The 14,649-nt window shown below is 35.2% G+C and overlaps 2 protein-coding genes across 3 annotated transcripts in view; one reads left to right on the top strand and one right to left on the bottom strand.

Moving 5' to 3' along the window:
• The first annotated feature begins 35 nt into the window (after positions 1 to 35).
• LOC107706550 (delta-1-pyrroline-5-carboxylate dehydrogenase, mitochondrial) lies at positions 36 to 10,505 on the top strand. Its single transcript, XM_016510298.1, has 15 exons — positions 36 to 206; positions 1,211 to 1,304; positions 1,400 to 1,492; positions 2,096 to 2,143; positions 2,314 to 2,469; positions 2,591 to 2,740; positions 2,830 to 2,904; positions 4,095 to 4,282; positions 5,064 to 5,137; positions 5,241 to 5,437; positions 5,562 to 5,609; positions 5,715 to 5,867; positions 8,176 to 8,297; positions 8,510 to 8,628; positions 9,739 to 10,505. Exons 1-15 carry the CDS (start codon positions 166 to 168, stop codon positions 9,849 to 9,851), a joined length of 1,671 nt encoding a protein of 556 aa, XP_016365784.1. The 5' UTR covers positions 36 to 165; the 3' UTR covers positions 9,852 to 10,505.
• Positions 10,506 to 12,862: 2,357 nt separating this feature from the next.
• LOC107706547 (transcription factor HES-5-like) overlaps positions 12,863 to 14,649 on the bottom strand; it is a 14,497-nt gene continuing 12,710 nt past the window's right edge. For both annotated transcript variants that reach the window (XM_016510295.1, XM_016510294.1), the window contains exons 3-4: positions 13,696 to 13,852; positions 12,863 to 13,602 (exon numbers count right to left, since the gene is read on the bottom strand). In XM_016510295.1, coding sequence (XP_016365781.1) covers positions 13,201 to 13,602; positions 13,696 to 13,785 — 492 coding nt within the window. In that variant the 5' untranslated portion in view covers positions 13,786 to 13,852 and the 3' untranslated portion in view covers positions 12,863 to 13,200. The remainder of the gene's footprint in view (positions 13,603 to 13,695; positions 13,853 to 14,649) is intronic.

The raw sequence follows: 14,649 nt of genomic DNA, 5'->3' as shown, positions 1-14,649 counted from the left end.
TACCGAAAGTGGTAGGTCTCCATTCATGTGATGCTGCTGCCTGTGATCTTGGAGAATTTAACTGTCAGGGTCGCATTTTAACGTTACAGATCCTCAACGGGAGGATATTAATTTTTATTTATACATATATAAATAAAATCTCTGTCCTGTACGTCCAGATTAATCATGCTACGAGTGAGATCTGTCATCTGGCAGTCTTGGAAGGGGTATGTATGCAACTGCACATGGACTCACACATGACTTTCACTTTGAGAGAGTCTTCTGGAGAGTTTCTGACATGTCACCTTATGCAGATGATAATAATAATAATAATAATAATCGTATGTGATGTGAGTAAGTGCTGGAAGTTTCCATTTTACGTGCAAGCAAGCAGGCAGACTGTTATGTAATGCTCAAGAAACTTGTCCTCCCGCTGTTAGGTAAAAGTTAGGCGAGATCTGTTTGCACAAGTGTCTCTTATTGTTTTTATTGTATTAATGTAGCTCTATCTATTCATAAGCATAATTCACATACTGAGACAGTACAAAACAAACACTGCAGCTTAACTGAGTATTCATGTTATTACAGGTCTCTTATTCTCACTAAAGCGGAATTCTATTTGACCAAAAATACAGTCAAAACAGTACTATTGTGAAATATTTAATAACTGTTTTCTATGTGAATATATTGTAAAATGAATTTTCAGTATCATTACTCTAGTCTTCAGTGTGACATGATCCTTCAGAAATCATTCTAAAATGCTGATTTGCTGCTCAAGAAACATTTCTGATTATTAATGTTGAACACAATATTTTTGTAGTAACAATCATACATTTTTTTCCAGATTCTTTGAATTTGATTATAAATGTCTTTACTGTCACTTTTGATCAGCTTAATGGATCCTTGCTGATTTTTTTCTTCTTAAATCTTATGAATGGTAGTGTATCACGGTTTCCACAAAAAATATGGAGCTGAACTCTATGCATGTATAATACACTGTGTAATAAACTGCTGTCACTGCTTGACATGTCGTGTGAACGACCTCAGCTGTCTAACAAATGCATGCATTAGAGACTAAAGTGACCCAGTTGTCTCCTGTTATGGATTTACAGCAGGCTATTCTTCTAGATGACTTTATAAAAGTTACTGATTGAGAGGCTTGTGATTTTTACGACTAAACTGAGAAGTATTGAAGAGCAACAGCAAGTTTGTTGGTTTTGTTTCTCTGCAGGTTCAAGACCTTCCCGTGTGCAGCTGTGGAGGTGAAGAATGAGCCCATTCTGGGGTTCAAAGAGGGCAGTAAAGAGAGATCAGAACTGGAGAAGGTGAAAAACGTATTACACGCTGTCTCTGATTTCCCAATACACGAAATATGTGCGTATCTGATTGATCGAACCTCTCTGGTTTACTTTGTTTACAGGCATTACAAAACCTGAAGGGAAAGACCGAAGAAATTCCATGTGTGATTGGAAATGAAGAAGTGTGGACCAAAGATATCAGATACCAGCTGTCTGTGAGTTAATCATTTCTTTGGTTTCTGTATGAGCATGTGCTCTGTAGATCTTCTACAGCAAAATCATCCTCGGTACCTCTGGGATACTTGATTGTTCACTATGGCATGACGTATAATGCTTAATAATACTATTGTAGCCACACTGGAGTCTCTTTTTTTTTTTACTCATAATAAAATAATTTCAAATTAAATGAATATTTAACATATTATTATTCTTACAAATTTTCATTATTATATTAAAATAATACACATTTCTACAATATTTTGTTATATTTTTTTAGTAATTGTCCTTTGAATAAAATAAAACCAACTTAAATCAATATTTAAGATCGATTTTTTATTATTATTATTATTATATTTAAGGTAAATGTTTAAGATCCATTTCAAATCAATAAAGGCCAATTTAGGGTTATATATATATATAAGGTCAATTTATTTAATTATTTGTTTTCTGATGTTCTTGAAACCTCTCTCCAAACAATCATAGGACAGTGTGGATTTATTTTATTTCAATGTTTACATTATATATTATCATGTTATATTGAAGTTATTGTTTTGTGTGATTTTAGTCCGTTTTAATTATTTTCTTTTTTCTCCTTTTAGCCATTCAACCACTCTCACAAAGTGTCCAAGTTCTGCTATGCTGATAAGGTACAGTGTGATAATACTGTAAATTATAACATTCACATGAGGAAATCCTGCAAATGTGTTTGAGCAGTACTTGACTGTTCACTTGAACTTGTAAAATCCATTTTCTAAGTAATGAATTTGGCATGGAATGAGGTTGTTTTTGTTCATACTTTGTGTGGCTGTGTCTTAAGGAGCTAATAAATAAAGCCATCGAGGCCTCGGTCGATGCTCGGAGGGAGTGGGATCTTAAACCCGTTGCAGATCGAGCCCAGATCTTCTTCAGAGCTGCTGACATCATCAGTGGACCCAAGAGAGCAGACGTTCTGGCCAAGACCATGATCGGACAGGTGTACTTTTGCACATTTGGAGCTGGTTACTACTTACGTTAACCAGTTCGTTACACCTTTGCATGTGGGATTATTTATGCTGGCTTTCCATTAAACAAATGAGCTTTGCTCCTTGTCTCAGGGTAAGACTGTGGTCCAGGCTGAGATTGACGCTGCTGCAGAACTCATTGACTTCTTCAGGTTCAATGCCAAACATGCGATTCAGCTGGAACAGCAGCAGCCGTTAGACAGCGATGGAAGTACTAACACCATGCTGTACCGTGGGCTGGAGGTGCGTTCTCTAAATAATCAGATGACTGCATAACAGTTTTGTCTGTGCAAGCCCTTATTTGGCATTACCTTGCCTTTTACTTGTTTTAGGGTTTTGTAGCTGCTGTCGCGCCATTTAACTTCACAGCAATTGGTGGAAACCTGGCCGGCACCCCTGCTATCATGGTGAGATGACAAGACACATTTCTTTATACTTATATTTTAAATTCATTAATTGTAAAACAAGTTCATTTCAGCTATAAGCAGTGCGGTCTTACTGATAATATTGCTGAATATTTTAAATTTCTCTTTTAAAAGACAATTTAAAATTGTCTGCATTTAAAGAAATAGTTCACCCAAAAATGAAAATTTGCTGAAAAATGTACTAGGCCATCAGATGTACAGGTGCATCTCAATAAATTAGAATGTCGTGGAAAAGTTCATTTATTTCAGTAATTCAACTCAAATTGTGAAACTCGTGTATTAAATTAATTCAATGCACACATTAAACCGCATAAACACATTTCATTACACCAAATACACAAAATAATGTTCTTTTTAGCAGCATCATATGACCCCTTTAAACTACTTCAGTCTGTGTGCATTTAATTTATTTAATACACGAGTTTCACAATTTGAGTTGAATTACTGAAATAAATGAACTTTTCCACGACATTCTAATTTATTGAGATGCACCTCTAGTTGAGTTTGTTTCTTCATGGGAAGAGATTTGGAGAAATGTAGCATTCCATCACTTGCTCACTAATAGATCCTCTGCAGTGAATGGGTGCCGTCAGAATGAGAGTCCAAACAGCTGATAAAAACATTACAGTAATCCACACCACTCCAGTCCATCAGTTAATGTCTTGTGAAGTGAGAAGCTGCAAGTTTGTAAGAAACAAATCCAACATTAAGACGTTTTTATCTTCAAGTGATTGCTTCCAGCTAAAATACGAGCCCATAATCTTTTTTAGTCTCGTCTGAATCAGGAGAGAAATATGCCCAGGCCAAGCAGCATTTTCAAGCGAAAACAGTCCAAAATGGTTCTAAATAAATATGTCATTGGATTTTGATGTTAGAGGACAACAGTTAATGGACTTTTTCACTGGAGGAAGTGTTATTATGGATTATGGACTCATAATATGTATTTTGGCCAGTTTAAAGTTAAAATGTCTTAATGATACATTTGTTTCTTACAAACTCACAGCTTTTCGCTTTAATTGTTGGACTGGAGTTGTGTGGATTACTCTTGGGTGCAGCAAAATGTTCATTTTTGGGTGAACTGTCCCTTTAAAATAAATTAGTAGTGACATGCAGCGCCACTTGAGTGTTTTGGTTCATTTCTACGACTGACTTTGTCACATAAATGCATTCAGGGTAACGTGGTGTTGTGGAAACCCAGTGACACAGCCATGTCTGCCAGCTACGCCGTCTATAAGATCCTGAGAGAGTCTGGATTGCCACCCAGTATCATCCAGTTTGTCCCAGCCGATGGTCCAGTGTTTGGAGACACCATCACGTCCTCTGAGCACCTGGCTGGCATTAACTTCACTGGCAGTGTGCCGTACGTCTCTTTCTATGCTTGTTGACTCAGTCATACAGTATGTAATGGGATTGCGTTACTCTTATCAGTAACACTTTAGTATAGGGACCAATTCTCACTATTAACTAGTTGCTTATTAGCATGCCTATTATTTAAATATTGGCTGTTTATTAGTACTTAAAAAGCACATATTCTGGATGATCTTATTCTACATCCCTAATACTACCCTACTAACTACTTTAAATCCTACCTTACTAACTATTAATAAGCAGCAAATTAGTAGTTTATTGAGGCAAAAGTTTGTAAATAATGAGAATTGGACCTTAAAATAAAACGTGACCCTCTTATCTTTAGTATAACCTTCTGTCTGAGTTAAAGTTTGTCAGACTCTGTGGTCTCACAGTGCAAAGTGAAAATTTCAACCTCTTGGATGTGTTGCTTGGTTGAAGCCTACATTTTGTAGCATTTTAACCTACGCTACAGTTCAAATGTTTGGAATCTGTACGATTTTTCAATGTTTTTGTCTGCTCACCAAGGCTGAGTTATTTGATAAAAAAATACAGTAAAGACAGTGATACTGTGACATGTTTTAACAATTTAAAACACCTGTTTTCTATTTGAATATATTTTAAAATGTAATTTATTTCTGTGATCAAAGCTGAATTTTCAGCATCATTACTCCAGTGTCACGTGATCCTTCGGGAATCATTCTGATATGCTGATTTGTTGTTCAACAAACATTTTTTATTATTATCAATGTTTTTCTGCTTAATTTAAAAAAAAAAATTGGAAACGTTTCCAGAACTTTCAAACGATTGTGGAAGCAGGTCGCCCAGAATCTGGACATCTACAGGAATTTCCCTCGTGTTGCTGGAGGTTTGTGTTCCAATAGCATTAAGAATTGAATTCTAATAATGTTTGACTTAAAATTCTAAAACAAAGTGTATGTTTAATTTCTTGTTTCTCATGCTTGTTTTAGAATGCGGTGGCAAGAACTTCCACTTTGTGCACAAGTCCGCAGACGTTCATAGTGTGGTGAACGGCACCATCCGCTCGGCGTTTGAGTACGGAGGACAGAAGTGTTCGGCCTGTTCCAGGATGTACGTACCAGACTCACTGTGGCCTCAGATCAAACAGGAACTCCTGGATGTGCTCAAACAGATCAAAGTGGGAGACGTAAGTGGAAGAGTTTTGCAACTGCAAAGTGTTCTTTTGACACAGGCAGTGGTGGACAGTAACAGTATTTTTCTTACAAACTGAACTTACTGCCATTTTCACTTTTTTCTGTTTCACTTCAAAGCCAGTTGAAGATTTCAGCACTTTCTTCTCAGCAGTTATTGATGACAAGGTACAAACCAACAACCTATTAATCCAATAACAAAGAAAGTAAATGTATCACATTTTTGATTTACTTCTTGCTCAGGTAATAAACACTCTTAATGTCTTTCTCAAGTCCTTCTCCAGAAGCAAGGGATGGCTGGAACACGCCAAAACCTCTCCACATCTGAAGATCATCGCTGGAGGAAACTGTGATAATAAAAAAGGATATTTCATAGAACCCACCATTATTGAAACCACCGACCCACAAGAGAAAATCATGAATGAGGTATAAAAATTGTTGCATGCCAAATTGCACAATGGCTGACATCTTTATTTGGTTTTTCCCCGTTCAGGATTACAGTTACACACACACACTCACTCACAGAGGCTCAGGGCGGTGAATGGATGGACTTTGGTTTGTTTAGTTAAACCAATCTCTTCCATTTAACCTCATTTATCTTCACACACGGATGGTCTCAGCTGACCCGGTTACCACCCACAGTCGCCCGAATGAGTGATCTAGATAATGAGAACATACCAGGATCTGATTATATCAACCATTTGCCCTAAATTAATACTTGACATTATAAATTAACAATTATTTTTGATTAGAGAAATATTACAGGTTAAATGAAAGCTTTTACACGAAAGGTTGAATGCTAATTTGTTTGATTTATAAAAAAAAAATTAAAAAAATGAAATATGAACAGAAGTGCACTTACTTGCATTGTTTAAAGGGGTCATATGATGCGATTAAAATAAAGCTATGTAAACACTTGCATTTTTACAACACTATAAGTGTGTCCCATCAGGTAATGAAAATTTCGGCACACACTTGTGGTCTTCATCCTCACTTGAACACTTGGGCCAAATACAGGAAATGCATCATATACGTGTTCAAGTGGTCAAGTGCAAAGACCACAAGTGTGGGTATTTGGACAAGGTATGAGTCTCGTCCGGGCACAGGGGCGTAACATTTCCGTCACACGCTTGAGGTATTCGGCCAATCACAACGCACTGGATAGCTGGCCAATCAGAGCACACCTCGCTTTTCAGACCGATGAGCTTTGTAAAAATCGATGCGTTTCAGAAAGGCGGGGCATAGAGGAGAAACAATAATGTACATTATATGGAAAATAATGTGTTTTTTGAACCTTAAACCGCATAAACACATTGCATTACACCAAATACACAACATAATGTTCTTTTTAGCAACGTCATATGACCCCTTTAACAGAACTGAAGGCTTATAGAATTTACTTAATGAAAAATTGTTCAATTTTATTTTTTAAACTAAAAAATAAGCAAAATATATGGAAGCTTATTTTTGGAACAGAATAAAAATATTAAAAAGTTAATTGCAACCTTTTATCTCAGTTCTGACTGGAGTTTACTTCTCGCAATTCCGACTTTTTCTCTTGGAATTCTGAGTTTACATTTCGCAATTCCGAATTTTTTTCTCATAATTCTCAATTTTGGCTACATAAGAGTTTACATCTCGCAATTCTCGCAATGACTTTTTTCATCATGATTCTCAGTCTATATTTTGCAATTCTGACTTTTTTCCTTTGAATTCTCAGTCTATATCTCGCAATTCTGACTTTTTTTTAATTCTGAGTTTACATATCGCAATTCTGACTTTTTTTTAATTCTGAGTTTACATCTCGCAATTCCAATTCCGAAATTTTTTCTGTTTAATTCTCAGTTTTGGCTACATAAGAGTTGACATCTCACAATTCTCGCAATGACTTTTTACATCATGATTCTCAGTCTATATTTCGCAATTCTGACTTTTTTCCTTTGAATTCTGAGTTTACATCTCGCAATTCCGACTTTTTCTCTTGGAATTCTGAGTTTACATCTCGCAATTCTGACTTTTTATCTGTGAACTCTGAGTTTGCATTTCGCAATTCCGAATTTTTTTCTGTTTAATTCTCAGTTTTGGCTACATAAGAGTTGACATCTCACAATTCTCGCAATGACTTTTTACATCATGATTCTCAGTCTATATTTCGCAATTCTGACTTTTTTCCTTTGAATTCTGAGTTTACATCTCGCAATTCTGACTTTTTATCTGTGAATTGTAATTTTACATTTAGCAATTCCGATTTTTTTTCTCATAATTCTACGTTTAGGCTACATAAGAGTTTACATCTCGCAATGACTTTTTTCATCATGATTCTCAGTCTGCATTTCGCAATTCTGACTTTTTTCCTCTGAATTCTGAGTTTACATCTCGCAATTTTGACTTTTTTTCTGTGAATTCTAAATTTACATTTCGCAATTCTTTTTTCCTCTGAATTCTGAGTTTACATCTCATCTTGCTTATATCTTACGTTCTGTTTTTTGTTGTTGTTGTCGTTGTTTCTGCCATGGAATAAAAATGTTAAATTGGACTTTTTTTTTTTTCTCTCACAAATTTGACTTTTTCAGAGTTGTGATATTATGTCTCACACTTCTGAAAAAAGTCTGAATTGTGTGATAAATGTCACAGTTTCCTTTTTCCATACATTTCCATAGAACTATAACTGCAAGTCAGAATCAGTGATTGTTAAATATCTCTATATATATATATATATTCTTTGCTGTTTCAGGAGATCTTCGGGCCTATCCTGACAGTTTACGTTTACCCTGAAAACGACTACAAGAAGGTTCTGCACTTAATAGACAACACTTCTCCCTATGCCCTGACAGGAGCCATCTTTTCCCAAGATAAGTGAGTGCAGCACCATTTCATGCATTTACCATTTCATTATCAGTTGCTGGACTAGATTAAGTTAGTATGTAAATGAAATCCATTAAACTCAGACCAGCACATTCCCAGCTTTTAAAAGGAAAAATATTTTGGAGGATGTCCAGACACTCATATCTCCGTAACTAGACTTATACATCTTTAACATGCATTTATAATGTGGTTGCTTGTTTCAGGGCTGTTATTAATGAGGCAGGAAAGACTCTGAGAAATGCTGCTGGAAATTATTATGTCAATGACAAATCGACAGGATCCATTGTGGCCCAGCAGCCATTTGGTGGCGCCAGAGCATCAGGTAAACTGAAAACCATCGACCAACCAAAGGAATGATCCAGATTCAATCAGACTCTGTACACAGAGTCTGTGGCATAATGTAAAGTCAAAATAATTGATTTCTGGGTCCAAAATAAACATTGAAATACACACTCGTTTAAATGTATTGCCAAAAGAAACCAAAAATGATCCAGCTAGAAAAGTAGTTCCAGCTCAATAAGCTGGTTTTTGCTGAATAATACAAGTGGTTTAATAAAAATATACAATTGAAAGAAGTGCAAGTCAACATCAGTGGATATAAAATATAAATATATACTCAAATATATACTTTGCTTACCAAAAAAAATAAAATTCACATTTCATGCCTGCAGAATTTTTTTTATTATTAAAGATTGAATATTACAAGTTAAATTGGAGTTTTTACAGGAAAATAATGTTGACTTGTCCATTAATTTGTTTAAAAAATAATTTTAAAATGTTCAAAACAGAAGAGCACATGCATTTCTGAGATACGAGAAAAAAAACAAAAAAGTGAAATATATGTGTAAACTTTTTATAATTGTCAAATAAAAGCATATGCATTTCTGAGATAAAAGACAAAACTTTTAATTTGCTTAATGGAAAACAAATATATATTTTTTTAAAGATTTTTAAAGTTTTTTTTTTATTATTAAATATAAGTGTAAGTCAAAATCAGTGAATATATAATATCTTAAATATTCTTAATATTCTTCTAAATATATATTCTTCAAATATATTCTTTAAAACACTTCACATCTCTTGCCCGCAGAAATGCTTTAAATGACTACTTAACATTATAAAATATATAAACATTTTTTAATTGTTTTGTTTAACTAAATGTTTAACAATAAATAAAAAAAAATGTGCAAACAGAAATGTACATGCATTGCTTGTTTTAAATGGGAAAAAAAACGAGTCAAAACTTAAACATAATTTATTTATTGGAAAATTTTTTCTATTTTTTAAAATATTTTTTTACGTTCTTAACTGAAAAAATATTTTTAATTAATTAATTAAAAAGGTGAAATATATGTGCAAGCTAAAATCAGTGAATATAAAACAGCCAATATATTTCATGCCTGCAGAATTCATTTTGACATTATCTTTCCAGGCACCAACGACAAGCCCGGCGGCCCACACTATGTCCTCCGATGGACGTCCCCGCAGGTCGTCAAGCAAACCCACGTACCTCTTACAGAATGGAAATATCCCTACATGGGCTAAGAGATCATGAACCAAATGCTTTCCTTCCCTAAATCCCTCCATCAAGACTCATAAAGCAATCAGTCCCCTTCTTAAAATCCTGAAAACACAGTCGAGAAGGCCGTTAGACTGTTAAACAGAAACCTGCCCTCTGCTGGTGATGATTTCAACATGCAAACCAGCAGCGATGGCTCTAGCTAGTGTGAATGTACTCAAGGAACTGCACATCTTTGCAGATTTCTGTTGCATCTGGTGTCCGTCCAGCCTTCAGATATCACTGGATCATTAATATGAGGAATCAAGAGTTCAAACAAATGCACTGAAAAGTTTCCACTTTAATCTGTTATCATGTGCTGTGTGATTTTTTTCTTTCTTTCAACATATCAAGACAGTAAACAGATTTCTATCTTTACATAATTATCAAATAAGTGGAAGGAAACAATCCTACTGTTACATTTATACTGACGTGATGAGCTTATTTAAATGATTAGAATTACATGTGACATTCTAATTCAAATCTGTAGCATTCTAATAGAATTTACATATAAGTGTGAAGGCAAACAGGATGGAGTGTTTTCAGTTAGCAAGGTATCAAAAACAGTCCAAATATCCTTCACTGGCAGTGCAATCTAACAACTTACTGTGCCTCAATAAACACTTGGTGTGGATGATGGATTTATTTGTGACTTTGTTTATTAAATAAGTCTTTCAAAGCCACAACACAGATACATTTAGCTCTATTTACTTTTATTTTAATACTATTTAGACTTGCTGCCGACACCTTGAATTTTCAAGGTTTTATTGCTACATTGTTTTGCAGATCTGCTCTGCACAAATATACTGTATATGACACATTCACACTTGAGTGAAGAGATTTACCTCTAACAAATCATAAAGAATTTAAACTATTATGTATAGAATTCCAATCAGACCAATATATACTACTATATACACATAGTATTTATTAATATTTTGAATGAACTTTCTAATTTAATATGTTCTGTTTTTCATTTAGTTTAAGTTTGTGCTTTGGTCAGTTTTGTTATTTTATTTATAGTTTATAGTTAGTTATTAGTATATTTTATTTTATGTATTTACTTTGCATTTTAGTTTTTGCTTTTATCGTTTTTATTAGTTTGAAATAAAAATAAATGAAAGCTAAATAGAAATATTTAAAACAGTTTAGTGTTAGTGATTTTATTACTTCAACTTATTCTCATTTTGATTTAGGTTCCGTTTTCAATCAATATTTGTATTTTATTTCAAGTGTCATATGCACAAGAATCAAAAGAACTGCTAAACCCTTAATTTGATAGTTCACCCAAAGAAAACATTTTTGTCATCATTTAGGCTACGTTTACACGACAACGATGTAGTCAAAAACGGAAACGTTTTTCCCTTGCGTTTTTAAAAAGTTTTACGTATACACAACGTTTTCAAAACGATTCGTGTTTACACATATCCGCCAAAACGGCCAAAAATGCTGTATTACGTATCCCAGGCCAGTAGTTGGCACTGTCACCTTGTTAGTAAACAGTACCTGATGTAGGGAAGTGACGATTATATGATGTATATGATGCGTCTCCGCTTTTGGTTGTAATATTGGTAAATCCACACTTTGCTGAAGAAGCGTTAGCAAACTCTTGAGCAGCAACAACAGTACCATTTTCAAAGATTCCCGTTTTGGGTGTTTACACGGAAACGATAACGGTGGCGTTTTCAAAAACTTGCACTTTGAAACCCGTTTTCAAAAATATGCGTTTTCAGTCCCAAAAACACCGTTGTCGTGTAAACGAACAGGCAAAACGCATAAAACGTTTCCCATTTTTGGCTGAAAACGTAGTGTAAACGGCTACTCTCCCTCATGTCGTTACAGACCTGTATGAGTTTCTTTCTTCTGTTGAACACAAAAGAAGATATTGACAATAGCCAGTGACTTCCTTTTTTCATACTATGGAAATCAATGGCTACTATTTCTTCGAAATATCTTTTTTTGTGTGTTCAGCATGAGGGCGAGTAAATGAAGACAGAATTTAGATTTTTGGGTGAACTACTCCTTTAAGTGCTGAAAACATAGATTTCTTGTCATCTTGTATAAAAATTGTTTGTGCCTTTGCTGTTCTTTATTTGTGTTTGAATCAAGCAAAGAGTTTTATTTGTGTTGAGCCACCTCTGGATCCTGACTCCACAGGAACACATTTTGTGGGCTCTTACAGTATATGACTGACATCAAAGCGGCCGCGGCGCAGGAGCGTGCCACACTTCAGACAGATGCTTTATGGCCATACGGCTGTGAAGGCACACTTCTTAACACACAATAAATTCAAGAGGACTATGTGAGGGCCTGAGAACCCATCCTCTGTCCTCTCTCACGCAGCCAGTTCCTCTTTCTTTATAGGATCTGTCCTCAATCAAGAGAAACCCCAAGTGTGAATAATTATGTCGCAGTAGACAAAGAAGCATGCCGTTTCCAGAATCTGAAAAATGCAGGATTCCTTAGTATGGAAATCTTATTTGCTTTGGAATGTTTTGTTGAAATATTGCTTTTTATGTAAATGATATCCTTATATAGGTTATTAATTTAGCAGCTGACTCCAAATTTTAATTGTCAGAAAACATTTCAGCATGATTCAATAAACCTATTCAGGATGTTAATTAAATTAAAGTAGTGCCATATTATAGCTATAAGTACGGGTGTTAGAAGGTATTCACTATTAATTGCAATTACTTTATGTATGGTTAATATTTATGGTTTTACATATTAAATAGCTGGTTTTAAAAAAAAATTCAAGTTATGATCTCATCAAAAAATAAATAAACGTCTCATTTTAAAGATTTTCTATATCCAGTAAAAAAAAAAAAAAAACTAAGACTTCATTAAAAATAAATAAAACAAACCAATAACCAACCATAAAAGGAAACTGCAATTTCAATTAATTGATAGGGTTTTTCTATACTACAGATCTAGTTTAAAAGTATAGTATTTAAGTTATGACCTTATTTAAAAAATAAATAAATAAACCAGGAACAGAAACGTGTAACTTTAGTTTATTTTTCTCCTGAACTCAACATGAGACACTTTTACACATTCCATCAATATGACAGATTTAACACCTCTAAAAGGTAACAAATCTAATTAAAGATATTATTTTCAACAGAAACCTAATGAGGTGACGTAGTACTCATTTTTACAATATGTAAATAAAGTTGATCTCCACACAGGTGAAGTAGCGCGTGCTCTCAGACTCAGGCATGGGGTAGACTGGTACATTCTCTGCGTCATGACAGCTGCGGTCTACATCAACATTTTATTAAAAAAATAGAGAAAACCGTCCGTTCTCTGTACGTCTTCAGAAGGATGCTATGAAGATCACCAGGGTCTCCAAAGCGCCTGCTCTCCGGTGCTTTTTGACGCGATCTGACAGCGGTCTTGCGCGCTCACTTTGGCTCGCTGGGTTCCGTCAAAGGGTCCCATTACTGGCTTGGTGATCTGTTGCTGGCTGTGAACCGACAGGAATCGCGCCGTCTCCTCTATACACCTGGAGAAACCGTCGGCGTAGCTCTGCGCATGCGCATCCGCGCTCGGAGACGACGCCCGCGGCCACGGGTTGCTGTTCTTCAGGTAAATGACAGCCATTTCCAGGACGTCAGCCTTCTCTAGTTTAGAGCAGTGCTGGCTGGCTTTTATCTCGGCTTTCAGAAGAACTTTTAGCTGTTCGATGCATCTGTTAATACGATCTCTGCGCATCTTCTCCACCGCTGGTTTCCTCATCTGGAAAAAAGTTAAAGGTTTGGTTAGAGAGCGGATCGTAAGTAAACACTCGAGTGGAAGTGGAAAGGAGGTCTTAAACAGGTAAATACTTACTTTAGTTTTATTCTTTCCAGCCTGAGTGAGTTCGCAAACAGTAGGCGCCATTCTTTCTGCAGTTTGTGTGTTTCTTCTCGTAAAGTTCATCCCCTTATATGCGCCCTGATCCCGCGCGTCCTCGGTTTCCCACACTTTTGAGCCAATCAGAATGCGGCTGACAGGTCAATAGGGAAAGTTTAAATTAGCCTGATCCTCCTTCGCTGGGAAACAATAGAGGTGCGCGCTCAAACAACTGGAGTGTGTGTGTTCGCGCACGCTGAGAATGGGAAGCGCGAAATTGCAGGAGTGCACGAGCCTTTGACAGCGTGCGTGGCTGTTCCGGCGGGAAAGTAGAGGATCAATGAAGTGAATGGAGATTATGAAAACTTTCAAACGCTTCCCGCTCAAAATCTCTCTCAGACGAGATTCTGAACAATTATTTGAAAGGCTTACAATGACTAGATGTTTAGCCCTTAATTAACACACAAGTGTGTGTGTGTGTGTGTGTGTATATATATATATATATTAATATATATGTATGTGTGTGTGTGTTATGTATTTTAATATTTGATATAGGCTACATAACTTTATTTACCACACACTTTCCCTCCAAAAAACATCTGGCATATGGTGTCCACTGATATTGTTGATGAATTTACTAATATTAATGGTTTATTAGATAAGATAAAGTACAAAACGTAAATATGTAGTCAGTACTTATTTATTTGTGTGGTTTTTTAAAATAGTTTTTCTATAAATATTTTACTTTTTATTTTACGTATCGTAAAACATAAGTATATGAATGATTGATATACATATGTATAATATGCTTTCTATTATATAGCCTACATATTTTAAGTTTTGTATATTTTGATTTTATTTGTTAAAGCGTCAGTTTACGTAAAAGTATATTAAAGCGGCTGTTGTATATATATATATATAGAGAGAGAGAGAGAGAGAGAGAGAGAGGAT

Source organism: Sinocyclocheilus rhinocerous, unplaced genomic scaffold (assembly GCF_001515625.1).
Source record: "Sinocyclocheilus rhinocerous isolate Xijiao unplaced genomic scaffold, SAMN03320098_v1.1 scaffold3097, whole genome shotgun sequence".
NCBI classification, from domain to species: domain Eukaryota; kingdom Metazoa; phylum Chordata; class Actinopteri; order Cypriniformes; family Cyprinidae; genus Sinocyclocheilus; species Sinocyclocheilus rhinocerous.
Note: the sequence above shows the minus strand (reverse complement) of the source record. Positions and strands in the feature narration are given on the sequence as shown.